The sequence below is a fragment of the Geotrypetes seraphini genome, chromosome 9, assembly GCF_902459505.1.
Source record: "Geotrypetes seraphini chromosome 9, aGeoSer1.1, whole genome shotgun sequence".
Lineage (NCBI taxonomy): Eukaryota > Metazoa > Chordata > Amphibia > Gymnophiona > Dermophiidae > Geotrypetes > Geotrypetes seraphini.
In genome coordinates this window covers 114,964,794-114,983,713 of record NC_047092.1, presented here as the reverse complement: position 1 = coordinate 114,983,713, position 18,920 = coordinate 114,964,794, and the positions used below count along the sequence as shown (strand labels likewise).

At 42.5% G+C, this 18,920-nt stretch overlaps 1 protein-coding gene across 3 annotated transcripts in view; it reads right to left on the bottom strand.

Moving 5' to 3' along the window:
• Positions 1-651: 651 nt before the first annotated feature.
• The window catches only part of HDLBP (high density lipoprotein binding protein), a 783,060-nt gene continuing 764,791 nt past the window's right edge, over positions 652-18,920 (bottom strand). For all 3 annotated transcript variants that reach the window (XM_033958794.1, XM_033958796.1, XM_033958795.1), the window contains one exon: positions 652-2,979. In XM_033958794.1, the coding sequence (XP_033814685.1) occupies positions 2,890-2,979 (90 nt within the window). In that variant the 3' untranslated portion in view covers positions 652-2,889. The remainder of the gene's footprint in view (positions 2,980-18,920) is intronic.

Genomic DNA, 18,920 nt, shown 5'->3' with positions numbered 1-18,920 from the left:
GTCCTTGAGGTCTAAGATTGAACGTAGACCTCCTGTCTTCTTTGGGATGAGAAAATACCTGGAATAAAATCCCTGGTTTCTCTGCACAGGTGGAACCTTTTCTATAGCTTTGAGAAGGGATTCTATCTCCCGAAAAAGAAGAGATGTCTGCTGAGGATTGAAAGACAACTCTCTTGGAGGATGATCTGGAGGCATACTGACAAAGTGAAGAGAGTATCCCCCCTCTTGAGTGACTTTTAGAACCCAGAGGTCTGTAGTTATCGTTCCCATCGGGGATAATACAGTTGGAGGCTAAGAAAGAAGAACAGCGGCTATGCTCTCTAGAAGCCCGTCAGCAGACTTTTGAGGAGCTGCTGATTGAGATTTCTCAGGGCATTCAAAAACACTACTTAGCTCTGTGGAAAACTAAGAACTGAGGCGCCATGAGCGGCGTCGGATGGGAAGTCACTCGCACATGCACAATACGGCCAGTTTGCAAATTCTCTCAAGTTCTTAAAGTGGCGATGCACTTTTAAAGATGTCTGTACTGATGTGGCCCTTTGGCTCAAGTGAACCGGCAGGGTGTGGTAGCCTATTAAGATGGACAGTTATTTGGTGATATGTGCAAACATGAAGTAATAAAACAGTCACTAAACTTTCTTACTATTGTTCAAAGGATTTTAGTTAGGGAGAATATAAAAATTCAATCCAAGAGCAGGTAAGAAAGTTTTATGAGTGACTATAAAAAACAAAATTGGATAACAAGAATAGATAGACAAATATGGGGATAAATTATAAGATATTGGTAAAGAAAGGACATGTGCTTCTGGCTCTGAGGAGATACAGGAAAAGATCAGGAATCTATTTTGAGGTATGCGAACTGACAAATTTGTAGTGAAGGTTAGAGAAAATCTAGACCAGATGTCTTCAGTTTTCTTAGAGGCCAGTGTCCAGTTTGGTGTAGGGGGGTATACTCCAGAGACTTGCTGCCAGACATAGATTGGCCTCTGACCTTGTTGCTATAGAGACCCACATTACAAGGGGACTTCTTTTTAAGACTAAAATTACAGAGACCTTAATTAAATCCATGTGTGCATACATATACAGTATAAATGAATGTACTATATTGCTATTAAAATCTAAGTACTTAAATATGTAGGAATTTTCTTCTGACTTCTAAATTTCTGTAGATTAAAACATATCTACCTCAAACTGTATTTTGCATAGGAAAAGTTTGACTTCTTTTAAAGTTGTTTAGCCACTCCCCTTCTTATTGTGAAGATGTTAGCTGCACACTGTTAGATCAATCAGTAGGATATGAGAGAAGCAGATTGGATTTTAGGACCACAGAAGAGGGGTAATTTAAGGTTGTGTGCATGAATATTTTTTCTTTGTAAGTATATTGTAATGTTAGAACTGCTACCTGCTTGTCCTGGGTTAAGCAAAGACTTGAGACAAAGTAAATGGGAAGTTGAACTATGGTCAAATGAACATTCCTGTAATGTAAGAGAATCTGGGGGTGGGGTAGAGGTAATTAGCAGTATGGAACTGAGAAGGCAGGCCAGTTCTGCAGAGACTCCAGCAGCTGGTTTCAAGTTCATAGAAGTTCTGGTCAGTTTGTGCTGAGCGATTTGGTTAGTGGATCTCTGCACTACACTATGCCAGTAAGTTGGCATTCTTGTCTGTTCTAGTCCTTCTCACATTATGACAACAGAAGGTTTGTGCTACACAGTAGTATCTTATTATACTACTTGTTATGTGGATGGAAAAGGAAAGATTTCCATGATTTCCTTTCTTTAAATTCCCAGTAATACCCCAGGACAGGAATTCTTGCATTGTTTTAATAAAAACAATGTATACAGTATAAGGCAGCTTTTCTCAGTATAGTGCAAGAATTTAACTTTCACAATCCCAAATACCCAACCATATAAGAAAATAGAGAAGTAGTCAACTGGGGACATTTTTTCCTTTGTTCTATGGCCTGTCATTTCTCTACTCTAACCAAAGAGAAGCCAGGTGACTCCTGAAAACAAGTATTTCAATAAACTTATTGTTTTGAAGACACACTGATATTATTGAGCTAGACTGTAGGACAACTAGTGAAGTGGATGCAGCCTAAGAATTTCTGTAGATCAAATGTGAAGTCCAGTCAAGCATCGTCAACTCACATTCCTTATGTTAGATCATGCCTAACCATACATAAGACTTGCACACCAGTCTTTAGACAGTTATAAGGCTACAGACAACAGAATGCATTGGTTGGTATGAAGGAAATGTTAAAGCAAAGCAAAGAAACCAAGACATGCAACAAACTTCTGGCAGTGCAGAATAGCTGACTGTCCAGACAAAGATGAAAAACATTGGGACAAATTGGCTTGCAGAGGATTTGAGGAAATTTATTTCCTGAGATCAAGACACAGGAAGATTCTTAAGCATAGTTGAAGATCTTGCAAAAGAAGGCTGGGGTGCTTTATGCCACATGCTCCAGAAATCAGCAGTGTGTGGTCTCCTGGTTTGTGACGGTTCCAGAGACAACCAGTTCAGGCTTTCCCCTTCAAGCTCACACTTTACTGTATTCTTCAACTTATAATAGGCTTTTATACCAAATCAAGACATTAATTTCCAGAATTCAGTTTGATGAAGATGGAAAAATTGGGCCTGATCTTTTTGTCTACAATGGCTGGAAATATCTGCTATGTTGGTATTACCTATATGACTGGCTGCTCATCTTATTATAGAGGAAGGGGCCTATAGCACAAAGCACTCCAACCTTCACTAAGAACTCAAAAACAAATTTTTAACTAAATGTACAAGGAGGCCCAGCCGCTACAGTCAGTTCATGACAGGAAGTAGTTTGCAACAAGTTAGTATCAAAGGTCAGCTGGCTGGAGAGAGATTTACAGTTGAAAATCAGAATCGTTTGGGTCCCCAAGGAGAAAGCTTTGGGGTTACAGGAGCACCGAAACTTGGGAAGTCTTCAGAACTGCGCATATCAGGGGCCTGAAGAGAGAAACAGAAAATTGGTTAAACTAAAAGCAGCTTCGCCACTAACTTACAAGATCAGAAAGATCTAATAAAAATTTCTCATGTATTCTTAATAGGGTTACCAGATGTCTGACATGTACTCCTTTTGAGGACATGTCCGGGGGTCCGGATGGCTTTTCAAAATCCGGCACTTTGTCTGGGTTTTGAAAAACTTCCTCTTAATCGCGTCAGGCAGGAGGCATGCGCGGATTGCCTCCTGCCCGACCAAAGCAGGCAGCGGGGAATGGAGCAATCATAAAATCTGGCAACCCTGATTCTTAATAGTCTGATTTTTCAACATCTAACAGTTCCAGGCTAATTCATAAAATAAGAAAATGAAAGCCCTGCATATGTATGAATTTTCAGCATTACCCTACCAAAATTATCTTCATCTTCACCAGACTGAAGTAATTTTCAATATGGTATTTTCAAGAATCACTGTTAAATTTTCTATGGGTGGGGGGTCTAATAGGGAAGAAACTCATACCTCCAGATGGACATACAAAACAGTTAGTGACAAACATAATACACAAAAGCACCCCTCCCCCACTAAAAAACACCAAACAAAACAAAAGCAGTCACTATAAACTACAGTATTGTTTATACTCTTTGTAATAAACAATTCCAGAGAGAAATAAAATCCAATAATATCTGAGCACTAAGCACAAAGAGAAATTATTTTAACCTGAATACAAATTACTTATCTAATAAATAAAAGGGAAAAAAAAGACAAACCCAAGTCATATCTATGGCTGGTCAAAGTAAACAATTTTTACCACATGTAGATGGCATAAATATCAATTTTTGTGAGAAAGTTTTTATGGATGATTTCATCTGCAAGGGAGAAAGATTGATAATGTCTTGACTGTGAGCCATTCAAGCAGGACTGTCAGAACGTAAGGAAGTGCGCTTAGTGACCTGCACCACAGCCAAATCCATTTTAGGTGGAACTAGGCGGATAGAGAACTCTGGGGCCATGGGGTACAGCCTCACCCTCGCATTCCAGGGGACCCTCCGGGAATTCCCAAACTTCAGATAGAAGCCTGAAGAGAGGCGAAAAGCGGACGTGGGTTACTCAGTGAACATTCCGCCTGCGTGGGCTGATCAGAATGGAGGTTCAATTCGCATAAGGACTCGGCAATATCCCTCAGATGGTTAGTTTAAACAGTCTGCATGGGAACGGGGACTACGGGAATCCCGTGGGACCCGCAGGGATCCCGCGGGTTCCCCCTTTGAGAAACGGGCAATATTCCCTCTAATTTTTCATAGGCTGTGTGCGCAAAAAAATTTCATCTGGGCGCATTTTAAAGAAAAACTAAATTTGTGTGCGCTATAAAAATGATTGCCAGAGGGCCCGGAGTTCAGTTATGAGCAGGTCTTTGAGTTTAGTCTGAATTAACGAAAACACAATGTAATTTTAGTTACACTTTATGTTAGTTACACTTTATGTAACAAAGTCTCATTTCAATAAACATAAATTATGTGCTACCTATAAATAAAGGTATCATTGTACTTTATACTTAAAATTTAGAAAATAACAGCAATTTAGTTTCCAAAGTTTTTCCCTGCGATCTTTCATATTTATCCAGTCTGAATAAATTCTGTCAAGATCTGTTGAGCCTCCATCATGAAGGTGACTCTTAACACGCATCAGCATTTCCAAATGCTCTAAATGTAAACAATTCCTTTGTTTAGTCTTCAAATTGTTCATTAGACTAAAACCATGCTCACAAGCTGAACTAGATGCTAAGAATGTCCATCAATTTTGCTAAATTTGCAAATTGATCATTCTGAAATGCAAATTTCGTCATATCTGGAAAGATGTTTATCAGATTGCTTTTGATTTTATCTGCAACAAGGAATTTAAAGTCATTGTATTGCTGAATAATAACACTTTCCTCCGGAAGAAATTGTTTATACTTTAAACAAAGAGATCCAATATGTCCATTTACGAAGTCAAAGTCGCATTGTGATATTGCTGTTCAGTCAAAAGCAGACCATTCCTCAACTTCATTTTCAGGAAATCTTTCACCCAGATGCAAACATAGGATGTCGATGAAGGTTAATATGGAATTAGTATTCACTGAAACTTTTTCTCCAGACCTCATCCTGTTGTCAAGAAGACTGTTGACTTTATCACTCCACTTAACCTTGTCGCCTAAGTATTGCATTCGAAGTTTGTTAAGGAAGCCAGCTCTGATAAAACATCATTCAAAACTTCAAGTGTAATATGAAATTGTTCACTGTTCAGCTTCTTATAGCAGTATTTTGCAATAGGATCATTATCTTTGTCTTCTTCAAAATATTTTAACAGGGGATCATAATTTCGAATAATTGCTTTAAGTGCAAAGTGTCTAGATAACCAGCGCACTTCATTCCGAGGTCTGAAAGCAATTTATTCACATTCAGATGCATCTGCTATTTCTTGAAATTTACATCGTTTAGTAGTAGTTTCTACTTCTTTCATCAATTTTACTTCTTTCCGTGAATCAGAAAGTCCCAAATCTTCCCGATGTGCAACACAAAGTTGCTGCACTAAATGTGGAATGTCTTTTCTCAGCTGTGTTGCAACACCATCTATTTTGCCTAACATAACAGAGGCACCATCAGAGATGAACATAATCATTTTATTCATGTCAAGTTCATGTTTCCTATAGAATTCCCTAATTGCTGTTACTATTGATGTAGCCATGTGCTCATTGATATCTTGAACAGAGAGCATTGCAATATTCATCTTAATGGCCAGCACAACACTGTCAACAAGAACCTTAATTTCATCAGGACTGGAACGCTTCTGTTCATTACTAATTTGCCTGTTTTCTTTTTTGGTTGGGCTTTCAAGCAACATGTTAACCAGTCCCCCTCTTAAATTCGGATTTTTACTTCTGAGTTTCCTAATTCTGTCGGTATGAGATTTACTTGATAGATGGCGTTTCAAAAAGTCCAGCTTCCAAACATCATCCCATATTTTTCCAGTAGAGAATTTTCCAGTTGCTTTGGCATCTTGACAATAACAACACACAAACTCCATCGTCTTTGTCATAGGTAAATATTTCATACAGTCGAACACGTATTATTATTTCGAGATTCCGGTGTCTCCGTTTCAACAATTTCTTCAAGCCATTCAGACCTAAAAGCTGTTGCAGCACTCTTGCGTTTTACACTTTTCACCATTCGCGGTTTAGACATTTTAAGAGTTATACCTGGTTGCAATTTAATAAACGAATAGTTATACAACCGCAGTACCATGCTGCACACTACGATTCCACGAAATAAACAATATGGCGGAACTTCAGGAAGTCAAAGAATCGGAAGTGTTTCATATCCTATGGGCCATAGGCTATGGCCTTTTGGGGCACGTGACGTGTCAAGTTCAACTGCCAAAGATAAAGGAATCACGTGAATGACTTAAAATTTATATTATAGCGTTTCAATAAATGTGATAAATGGGAAATCGGAACAGCTGGTCTTCTGCAACATTTCACTTTAGCAGTGAAAATCATTTTAGGCAAAAATTTTTTTTTTTGTGCGCGCTATTTTAATTTGTGTGCGCGGGTTCGACAAGTTGTGTGCGTGCGCACAAGCGCACAGCTTAGAGGGAACAGTGGTCACGGGGATCCCATGGGGATGTGCCTAGAGTCGCAGGGATCCTGCGGGGTTCGATGCAACTCGAGCCGTGAGGCTCGTCTTCTTTTTCCTACCTGCCCTGCCGCAGCACACAGCCGACCGGAAGTCTTCCCCGATGTCAGCGCTGACATCGGGGAAGACTTCTGGTTGGCTATGTGTGCTGGGGCAGTGCAGGCAGGAAATAGAAGACGAGCCTCGCAGCTCAAGCTCCATTTTGCTGGTAATTTGCTTGCAGATGAGGACTGGGAGGCGGAACACAAAAGGAGGGAGGGAATACGTTTTTGGACACAAGACATGAACTTGGGAAAGAGGATGGAGGAAGGGAGGGGAAGAGATGCTGAGGAGGGGGAGGGAGTGCGTTTTTGGACACAAGGCATGAACTTGGGAAAGAGGATGGGAGGGAAAGAGATGGTTGTGTACACGGGAATGGAAGAAAGGAGAATTTTTGGTCATAGGGAGGGAGTGAGGTACATATGAGAGGGAGAAATATTGTGGTGGAAAGGGAACAGTGGGACAGATTGAAATGGATGCAAGAGGGAGGAATGTTGGACATAGTGGTGAAGGGAATGGAAGGAGAGATGTGGCATGGTGCTGGAGAGGGGTAATAGAAGGAGAAATGTTGGGCATGGGGCTGGTGGGCAGGCACGAAAGATAAGAAAGGGATAAATGCTGGACCATGGTAGGAGGAACCAATGGATAGCAACAGAAGAATTTACAGAAGATGGGAAAGCGGAAAAAAGAAACTGGGGCCAACTTTATGGAAAAATAAGTCTCCAGACAACAAAGGTAAAAAAGGAAATTTATTGACTAAAATATGTTAGTTTTGGGAAATGTATATAGCAGATGTCTTTGTATTGTGTTCAAAAGAAAAGGAAATGCATTTCTGGTTTTATTTCTACAGTGTTGAAGTACTTGCTGACCCTTGCTGTGACTGCTGTGATCCTTGCTGTGATCCCCAAGCACCGCCAGCAGAGGACCTCCTCTAGAGACGGCCAGAACTCCCCTCCACCAAGCACAGCAGTCACTGGCAGCATCCATGAGCCACTGAAGTGCCAGCATCTGTGACTCAATCTGTGACTCAGGGACGCTACTGCTGCCTGCCAAGCTTGGCAAAAGGTACCCCTGGCCAACTGCAAAGGAAGTCCTCAGCTGACATCTTGGGGATTCTCATCAGCTGAGTATTTATATTTATATTAGAGGCTCTGGTAGAAACCCTTTTACAAAGTATGTATTCTTCCCAATTAATAGTTCCAAATTAATAAAGTCTCTTTGCTTATTTGTAAATGGGTCTCTACCAGAGCCTTTAATTCAGTAGCATAATTAAATGAAATAACTATTTCTGAAGTTTATAAGGACGGGCGGGGACGGAAGGGATTCCTCGCGGGGACGGGTGGGGCAGAGGGGATTCCTTACGGGGAAGGGTGAGGATGGGTGGGATGCCTCACGGGGACGGGTGGGATTTCTGTCCCCGAGCAACTCTCTAGTCTGCACACAGCTGGGTCATCCCCAAGCTCACGGGACCCACTCGCCTCTTTATCACGAAGATCCACTAAAGTAGTTACATCAGCGGATGCTGCCGAGGAAACCTGCGACAGCAGTGGAATGGAAACTGAAGCCGAAGTGATGGCGGGAATCACCCGCCTGCTGTCTGGAATCCCAGAGAGGGAACACAGCGACATGCTGGAGTCCAGTGGCTGGGAAGAGCCCATCTGACGTGACAGGCATGGTCTTTTTAACCAAAAATGCCTAATACATCAGCTTAACCAATTCCGGGGATAAAATTCCCAAGCTGCTAGTGCTGCTCTGCATGCATCTGATTCTAGAGTGCTTAGATGACTTATGCGACTTGTACACCAGAACTGCACTTGCATTTCGCCGAAGCATCAGTCTTACCCTTTACCATATCACCGGATGCGCCCTTTACGTCTCCAGTAGCATAAAAAATGAGGGGAGGCTCTCCTGAGGAGAGAAGAGAGGAATCCACGCATACCTCACCCCCCTTGCCTCGCATGTCGAAACCGTCTGCGAATCCAACAGCCATTCGCCACAATTAAGGCATGAATTCATGCCAACATATCCTGAGGAGGCCATCTGAGAAATTTGGAACAAAAACGAAGCTCCTAAGTGCAAAAAAAGTTTAAAGAAAATCCAAGATGGCTGCTACAGGTGCCGATTTTGCCCTAAAACAGCCTGGGAAAAACACAGGGAACCTGGAAAAATGGCAATTTTACTTTTTTAGGTGTTTGGGGGGGGGGGAATGGAATGGGGGATAGGGCATGCAAACCACCCAAAAACCCCTTTTTAAGACCCCCCCAATTGCCAAACCAGGCATGCATACAGCAACGCACCCTGGTCTGTGCTGTAAGGAAAAGAATGGCAGAGAAACTGAAACAGCAAGTATGGAAATCTATTACCTCAGGAAGCTGGGGAGAAAAAAAAAAAATTCAGATTTTTACTTCTTCTGACTGCCTCACCTGCCCGGTCACCCCAGTCAAGTGACTATACAGACCTCCAGAACAATCAGAGAAGGTACACAGTCAGTCCCGATCCCAGGCATGCCTTCATGGAACCACGCAGCCTGCGCTATACTTAGCGGACGAACCCGGGGTGAATTAACTCCCGATCCCGGAACCCTGATCTGACATGCAGGCTATCCAGGTTTTTTTTCTGCAGCAGCAGGTAACCCCCCAGATGCAAACTTCTTCATAAAAGTCTACGATCTCCCACTGAAGGATGTCCCCGCAGGGTGAATCCGCAGCACTAGGACAAAACCCACGACAAATATCAAATTAAGATACTAGAATTTAACAAAATAAAACACGAGGAGAAGAGATGAGCCCCCTACAACCAAGGCTGTAGGAAACAAAACAGATTCCAGGGGAGTGTCACAGGATATGACCAGTGTTCCCGCTAAGCTGCGCTGGCGCACAAAATATTACCTCGCAGCGCACAAGTTTATCGTCACAGCGCACACAGTGTAGAGCACAGTTCTTCAACCGCCGGTCCGCGAAGGATTCGGTCCCCGCCGCAACGAAAGGCCGGCGTCAGCTGACTTGCAACTTCCTGTTGCAGTCGCGGTGCCTGGACTCCTGCCTTCGCCGGGACTCCTGCCTTCCACCGCGTTTGCCTCCTGCCTTGTCTCCGCACCTCCAGACCAGCAGCGGCAGCTCTGTATATTTTTAACTTCGGCACAGAGCTGCCCCTAATCAATAGTTTAGCGCGGTTTCATGAGGCAGCTTCGGGGCCTTTGCTATGCCGGCCCGCTTCGATGATGCGATGTGGGCCGGCCTAGCAAAGGCCCCGAAGCTGCTTCATGAAACCGCGCTAAACTATTGATTAGGGGCAGCTCTGTGCCGAAGTTAAAAATATACAGAGCTGCCGCTGCTGGTCTGGATTCTTGGCCCACTGAAGGAGGGCAAAGAGCAGCTGTCCTGAAGGTTTCCCTTCCTCTCGCCTTTGCAGGTCCCTTTTTTCCACCTTTTTTTTTTTTCTTCTTCAAACGGCAACGGGCCCCAGCATCGACATCAATCAAGTAAGTTCCACTGTTCCTTGCAAGCGGTTCTGCTCGGCCAAAGCTTCCCCTCTGACATGAGCCACCTCAGGGGAAAGAAAGTGACCCGCAAAGGTAAGGGGAAGGGGGCAGATAATGGAAGTTGGAGGGGGGGAGAGAGAAGGAGCAGATGATGGAATGGAGGAGATGAGAGAGAGAAGGGGACAGATGATGGAAGTGAGAAGAAGGGAGAGAGAGCAGAAGGCAGATGGATGTCAGTTGAGAGGGGAGAGCAGATGCTGAATGGAAGTGGGGAAAGAACACATACTGGATGGAAGGAGATAAATAAAGGGGGAAGAAAATAGTAAGATAATGGAGGGGTGAGGGAAAGGGGTGACAAGCTTTCCCCACTCCCTTTGCAGCAAGGGAAGGAATGAGAGAGAGAGAGGAAGACATTGCACATGGGGGGTGGAGTAGAGAGGAAGAAATGCTGTGCAGTGGTGGGGAGAAAAAAAAGAGTGCACTTTGTGTAGTTTAATTTTGTGATTACCATTGTGTATTATTAATAAGATTATATTGTATGTCTATGAAAAATGAATGGAAGAAATGGTGTATACAATTAGTGCTATTATTATGGGGGTGAGGTCAAGGGAGGAGCTTGGACAGGTCTGGGGTAGGGGTCTAAGGTGCAGCTTTTGGGCCTCCCAAACAAAAAAGCGTTCCGCTGCCTATGTATACTGTGTTCTTCAGTGGAGTCTGGCTGGTACTTGACAACAGTTTGGGGCCAGATACTAATCGGGTTAAATAGGGAGGATAGCTCTACCAGCATTGGATCCTTGTATCTAAACAGTTAAGACAGGTTAAATGATTAGTAAAATAGCCCTTCCATCTGCAATGAAACCTACTCATGCTTGAAATAGAATAGTTAATATCACCTGGCCGAAAAGAGACAGGGCTGAAGTTTATGTGGCTGAGAATACATATCAGTTTCATAAGCAAATCCCATGTGTTCTTTATGCCTTAGAGAGTTTCCCTTTGTAAATTTTCCTGTTACACTATACGGACTAGAGTATGTCCCCATGAACCTACAAATCTTAAATTCAGTTCCATAACTGGCCTGGAACTTAAGCTGGCCTGATGCCTTGACAACATATTTATTTGGCTCATAACTTGCTGGCGCCCGATATATTTTTAGCTCACAGTGAAAAAAGTTTGCTCACAACACCCGCCCGCTTAGAGGGAACACTGGATATGACCACAGGAGGAGGAAGGGTCAGACTTTGGTTTGAGTTCCCTACCGTTCAGCTGCAGATGGATTGTACAAGAACAATCTGTTCCCGTGAACTGCACTTGCAGAAGTGAGAACACTTATATCTTTGAGCACCTCCCATATAAAGGTGGAGCACAGTGTCCCTCCCACTTAAGTCCCAAAGCAGTCGAGCTCCACTGGAACAGAATAAAATGGAGGGGAAAGAGGAAAATGCCTACATAATAATTGCCATATTGGGACAGACCAAAGGTCCATCAAGCCCAGTATCCTGTTTCCAACAGTAGCCAACCCAGGTTCCAAGTACCTAGCTAGATCCCAAGTAGTAAAACAGATTTTATGCTACTTATTACATTACATTAGTGATTTCTATTCCGCCAATACCTTGCGGTTCAAGGCAGATTACAAAAGGAGTTATCTGGCCATTTCCAGAGGAATTGAAGAGTAGAGCGAGTTCCTTCAGAGAATTGGGATGATGAGTCTTGCGGTGTTAGTTTGTCTTCAAGGATTTCTTACATAGCATGGTTTTTATTTCTTTTCTGAATGATTTGTAGTCTGGGGTTGTTATCAGTAAATTGGAGAGTTGGTAGTCTAGTTCTGCTGCTTGTGTGGCTTGAAGGTCATCATACAGTTTTTTTCCTTTGATGTCTCTGATTGGGGGGATGCGTGAACGGTTTGTGGGTTCTCCTATGTCTGGTTGAGGTAGTTTGGATTAGGCGGTTGTTTAGGTAGGCTGGGCTGTCTCTGTTTATGGTTTTAAATAGTAGGCAGTAGAATTTGAATTGTACTCTTGCTTGTATTGGGAGCCAATGTGAGTCGAGGTATGCCGCCATGATGTGGTCGTGTTTCCTTAGTGAATAGATAAGTCTTAGCGCTATGTTTTGAACTGTTTGTAGTTGTTTTATCATGGTTGCGGGGCAGGGGAGATAGAGTATGTTGCAATAGTCTAGAAGACCTAGGACTAGGGACTGGACCAAGAGCTGGAATTGTGTTCTGTCAAAGAATTTTCGAACTTGCCTTAAGTTTCTAATGACTGCAAATGATTTTTGTACTGTTTTGTTGATTTGTGGTTGCATGGTATATCATCTGTCTATCGTCATTCCTAGAAGTTTTAGAGTGGGTTGAATGGGGTATGTGATTGAGTTTATTACTAGATTTGTTATTTTTATTATTTTTGAGGATAATGAATTTTGTCTTAAAGGTTCAGTTTCAGTTTGTGATTTTTCATCCATGTTGCTACTGTTTCAAGTGTCCTGTGTAGTGTTCTGTCATGGAGGATGTTGGTTGGTCAAAAGGAAGGAGAATGGTGATGTCGTCTATAGGAGGTTAAGTCTGATTTGTCCATGTAGGTGCCGAGGGATGCAATGTAGAGTTTTGGGGATAGTGGAGATCCTTGGGGTACGCCGCAAGGGTTGGACCATGATTCTGATTTTTCTTTATTCATCTTTACTCTGTAAGTTCTGGACTGTAGGAATCCTTGAAACAATGTGTGTACCTTGTCTGTGATTCCTATTGTATCTAGTATCTGTAGTAGGATTTGTGGTCCACCAGATCAAATGCTGCGGTGAGATCCAGTTGTATAATCAGCTATTTTCTACCTGTGCTGAGGTGTTGTCTAGCTGTGTCCAGGAGGGAACCTAGTAGTGTCTCTGTGCTGTAGTTGGTTCTAAAACCGGATTATGTAGGGTGGAGTATGTTTTGGACTTCTAGGTAGTTGGTGAGGAGTTTGGCTACCAGGCCTTCCATTAGTTTGACATAAAGTGGTATTGAGGCTATGGGTCTGCAGTTTGATGGTTGATCCATTGCTCCTTTTGGGTCTTTTAGGATCGGGGTGACGACAATTTCGCTGATGTCTTGCGGGAAAAGGCCATCTGCGAGCATGGTTTGTATCCATTGTACGAGGAGAGCGCAGAATTTTGTACTGGAGGTTTTAAATAAGTATGGAGGACAGTGGTTGAGATCGCAGCCTGCATGGCTGTATTTTTTGAAGAGTTTGTTAAGGTCGGACCACTGTATAGTGGGGAAGTGGGATCAAGTTCTGTCTGCCGCAGCTGATTCTTTTTCTGTGGGAGCATTGTGATCTCTTCTAGCTGGGTTGGGGTTCCTGTGAGGGTAGTCCTGGCAGTTGTGATTTTGTTTTAAAGTATTCGGCTTAAAGGGTGGCTGAGGGGGGAGGGGTGTCGTTATTGGCCAGATAGGGTTTGGTATCTGAGTTCTTTTTGGAATAATTTTTTGTGTCTTGGGTTTCTTTGCTTATTAGGTTGATGTAGTGTGTCTTTCTTTTTTCTTTTAGTTTTAGCTTGTATTGTTGGTTTAGTTTTCTCCATGCTGTTCTCGTGGGTTCTTGGTTATTCTTTCTCCATTTTCTTTCTAGTTGTCTGCATTTTCTTTTGAGTAGGAATAGTTCGTTATCAAACCATTTGTCTGATCGTCTGCTAATTTTGGTTTTTCTTTGTATTGGGGCTAGCTCGTCTAGGGTAGCTGTGCTTAGCCTGCACCATTATGAGATGAAATCCTTGGGGATCCATTCTTGAATTGTTGCGTCTGTTTTAGTCCAGAATTTGGAGGGGGGATCGATGTATTTACTTGAGTTGTAGGTTGATCTTTGGGGTTTTGGTTTGGTTTTATCTTTGGCTCAGTTGATGTTGAAGGAGTATGTGTAGTAGTCTGACCAGAGGGATCGAGACCACTTTCCATTTGATGTTTAAATCTCTGGCAGTAAGGGCTGATGGGTCATGAAGGCTGCGATGTCTAGTTGGTGATCTTTCTCATGTGTGGTTTGTGGGTCTAAAATCTTGTATGTTAGGGCTTCGAGGAATGATAGGAATGACGCTAGGTATTCACTTTCCAGTTTCGCAGAGCCCCATGAAAGCATAGCCAGTAAAGTTATATAGACAACAAAAAGATATGACTGACTTTTATGCAGTTCTATTTATTTATTTATTTTAGGCATTTATATACTGCCTATCAAAGTTGTCTAAGCAGTTTATAATCATGTACTCAGGTATTTTCCCTTTCTGTCCCGGTGGGTTTACGATCTCTCTACTGTACCTGGGGCAACGGAGGATTGAGTGACTTGCCCAGGGTGACTTGCGTGGGATTTGAACCCACAACCTCAGGGTGCCGAGGCTGTAGCTCCAACCACTAGGCCATTCCTTGTTTCCTTGGCCTTGTTAAGTGCTGACCCCAGAATGCCCCCACATTAGATCACCCCCAAAATAGCCGGTTTTGAGAGAGGCACCAACTGAACATTTTCTTCAGCACTAACTGGCTGAGTGCCACCAAAAATGACCAGTTAGAACTGAACAAACAATTTAACCAGCCAGGAGCTGTTTTTGGCTGGTTAAATCACGTTGAATATTGACCCATTAATATGCATCTTTTCCTATGTGCACAAAATGAGAGAAGACATTTAGTATATAATCCTCACAGATAACTGAAGATGATTTCCATTGTAACTATGGGCTCTGACAAAAAACCAAAGCAGTTCTGCACATTTAAATAGAGACTTCTACTGGATACCCACATATCTCACAGCTGGACTGGCCACAGAATCCAGAGTATTAGAGCTGATAGCAATCTTTATAGTGTGGGCTTGTGACGAGTCAGGCTACAGCTAGTGAATGTACTGAGCCAGATTTCCACATTGCATACCATAAGTGTACTCATGTGAGGCTGTGATTAGCTTGATCTCTTTGAGATAATTGGTGATAATTGGAGATAATTGGTGCTTTGAGATAATTGGTGAACCATCACTTTAAAAACGCCAGCTGAAGTCAATTTTTCTTTCTAGTACAGCTGACTGTGATTTCATCCCTTTGCTTAGTCACTTAGCCATATGAAATGACAGGACCCGGTTGCTTTATTTTATTGAAATGATCATGAAGGGCTTTGCTGATTTCCAGCACTAATCAAAGCCTAATACTCTGTAAGAAGAAACTAGAAGACAGGCAAGGGGAGGGGAAGCGGGGTGTTTAGAGATCAGCTAATTTAGGAGGAGATTGTAATTTCCATGTAAAGGCTTTTTAAGAAGAAACCTAGCACTTGTATGTTTCATGCATTTTTGTCTTCAAGGTTTTATATTTTAGAGTTAATTTTGCAATTCTATAAGTAGGTGCCTCCTTTTGGGTACCCTGATGCCTTCTGGTGGGTACTTGTTCTAGAATGGCATCTGGATACTAGCATGGGGTTCCTGCAGTTATTCAGCCCAGTAGTATAGCTGGAACTCAGTGGGTCCTGGGTGGGAGGACCAAGATAGGCTCCCTGCACACACACTCTGGGTCCAACACCTCTCCCTCCCCACTGTGCATATCTGCTTACACGCTCACCAGGTCTACCAGACACTACAGCAGCAGAGACAGCACTAAAGGCTGCCTCTTTGGTTGGTGGGGCCTTTCCTCTGCCATGTCCCTCCCACTGCTCTGATGCAATTTCCTGTGCATGCATAAAACCACAGGTTTTCTATTTGTTTGAAGGATTGGTCTTCGAGATAGAGGTTTAGGTTGTAAGTTGCCGTTAGTGAGTTTCGGTATATAAAATCTACAAATTTGGGTCTTGCTGTGTTCCAGTTCCCTGGTGTTATGTAGCAGAGCATGCAAGTTATGGATCTTATTATCTGCACTCTTGTCTTTGACTGCTCATGTACTGTGTTATTCGTATTACAGCTCCTAAAACCCCTCCTCGAGAGACATATCTAGAGTATCACTCCCTTCCAGCTCGTGCTGTGCATTTATGACGTCATTTTCATGACGTAAGAGGGGATTGAAGGGACACGTATCATGTACCTTGGTAGTTTTTTACCTCTACTTATGAGGTATTTAGGAAACGTCTAAAAACACACCTGTTCTTAAAACATCTTGACAACTGATCCACTTATCTCTTTCCTCTCAATAGCGACCTACTGTCCTTCTGATCACTTTTGTCCTCAACAATGAATTTCCTGTCTAATTACTTCTCTTTCTTCTTCCCCTCTTGAAGTCAGTCAATTTGTACCTTTGCTTAATCTTTTGTAAACCGCATAGAACTTCACGGTATTGCGGTATATAAGCTGTTATTATTATTATTATCTTTTTAGTGTGGGTGCATGAAAGTTGGCAGGCTAGTAGATCCATGTAAGGGGTGAACGTTTTGTCAAATATATTCAGATTTAGGGAGTTTCTGATTAAGATGGCTAGACCTCCTCCTCTTTTTTCCCCTGCAGACCACTGTTATCTTGTATCCCTTAGGGCAGACTTCTGTTATCCTGGGATCTGAGTCTGATGTAAGCCAGGTTTCTGTGAAGAAGAGGCTGTCAAGATAGCACAGTTACTTACCGTAACAGGTGTTATCCATGGACAGCAGGCAGCTATTCTCACATATGAGTGACATCATCGACGGAGCCTAATGCGGAAGCTTGCAAACGGACTTCCTTGTAGAAACTAGAAGTTTTGAGTCGACCGCACCGCGCATGCACGAGTGCCCTCCCGCCCAGCGTAGGGCGCTTCTCCTCAGTTCAGATAGCTAGCAGAGATGCCAACCAGGGGAGGTGGGTGGGTTGTGAGAATAGCTGCCTGCTGTCCCTGGATAACACCTGTTACAGTAAGTAACTGTGCTTTATCCCAGGACAAGCAGGCAGCCTATTCTCACATATGGGTGACCTCCAAGCTAACCAGAATGGGATGGTGGGAGTGTTGGCTATTTAGGAGAATAAATTTTGTAATACTGTCTGACCAAACTGGCCATCCCGTCTGGAGAAAACTTCCAGACAATAGTGAGAAATGAAAGTATAAACCAAGGACCAAGTAGCAGCCTTACAAATTTCCTCAATAGTTTCAAGTTTATTATTTTTCTTGATTAATCGCTTAATCAAATTCTAAACGATGAACATATTAAATAAAGTCAAATAAGGACAATACAGTACAAAACAAACTTTAAATAATAACATTGGGTAAAAACTAATACATAATATTTTATATTCATGACATAGGGTAAGATAAGGGTTAGAAATACAATTGATAAAGAAAAGTAAAACAAAGGAAAAATACATTAGGGAAATCAATTAACACGTAGCATAACACAATAAAATAACATCACCAAATTAAGAACTATTTAATTAAATATTAAAAGCATCTTTAAAAAGAAATGTTTTCAAATTGCTTTTAAATTTTCCTAAATCCTGCTCATTCCGCAGGTAAATGGGAAGATCGTTCCAAGTTTGAGGAGCAGTTACAGAAAAAATAAATTGACGTCTAGTGTTAATAATTTTAAGTGTTAATAATTTTAAAATAAATTGATGTCTAGTGTTAATAATTTTAAGTGATGGTGTAGATCTGAGGAAAGCTACTGAAGCTGAAGCTACTGAAGCTGCCATTGCTCTGACTTTATGGGCTGTGACTCTACTGTGTAGGGGTAATCCAGCCTGGGCATAGCAGAATGAGATACAAGCAGCCATCCAGTTGGAGATGGTACGCTTAGAGAAGTGATATCCCAACTTGTTCGGATTGAAGGAGACAAAAAGTTGAGGAGCAGTTCTGTGTGATTTGGTGCGTTCCAAATAAAAGGCCAAAGCACGTTTACAGTCCAGAGTATGAAGAGCTGATTCTCCAGGATGAGAATGAGGTTTTGGAAAAAACACTGGAGGAACAATGGATATTAAATGATTTAGGTATAAGATCACTTACAGGTCGTGAACACGGGGGGGCCGCCGCGGGAGCGGGAGCGGACTGCTGGGCATGGTCTGAATCGGCAGAGGCCATGCTTATGTTCTTATGGTTGAGATGAAATTCCGATACCACCTTAGGGAGGAATTTAGGATGAATACGGAGGACCACCTTGTCATGATGGAAGACAGTGAAAGATGGAGCAGCAACTAAAGTGTGCAGCTCACTGACTCTTCGAGCAGAGTTGAGGGCAATGAGAAACACCACTTTCCAAGTGAGATACTTCAGATGAGCCATATCTATTGGTTCAAATGGAGGCTTCATCAATTAAGCAAGAACAATATTGAGGTCCCAAACCACCGGAGGTGGTTTGACATTGAAAAGTCCTTTCATGAATCTGGAAACCACCGGATGAGTAGAGAGGGGTTTCCCTTCAAGAGGCTGATGAAAAAGCAGCAATTGCACTGAGATGGACTCGGATCGATGCAGACTTGAGGCCAGAAGTGGATAAGTGCAAAAGATAGTCCAAAACAGAAGATAAGGAGGAATGTTGAGGCTCCTTATCGTGAGAAAAACACCATGTAGAAAATCTAGTCCATTTTTGGTGATAGCATTGTCTAGTGGTAGACTTCCTAGAAGCCTCTAAAATGTCTCTTATAGATTGAGAAAACTGAAGAGGAGTTATGTTGAGAGGTACCAAGCTGTCAGGTGTAGAGACTGCAGGTTGGGATGAAGCAGAGATCTCTGACTCTGTGTAAGCAGAGAAGGAAAAACTGGTAGAAGATATGGCTCCCTGCTGCTGAGTTGAAGTAGAAGGGAGTATCAAGGTTGTCTCGGCCACCAAGGAGCAATCAGAATCATGGTGGCACGATCGTTCTTCAACTTGACAAGAGTC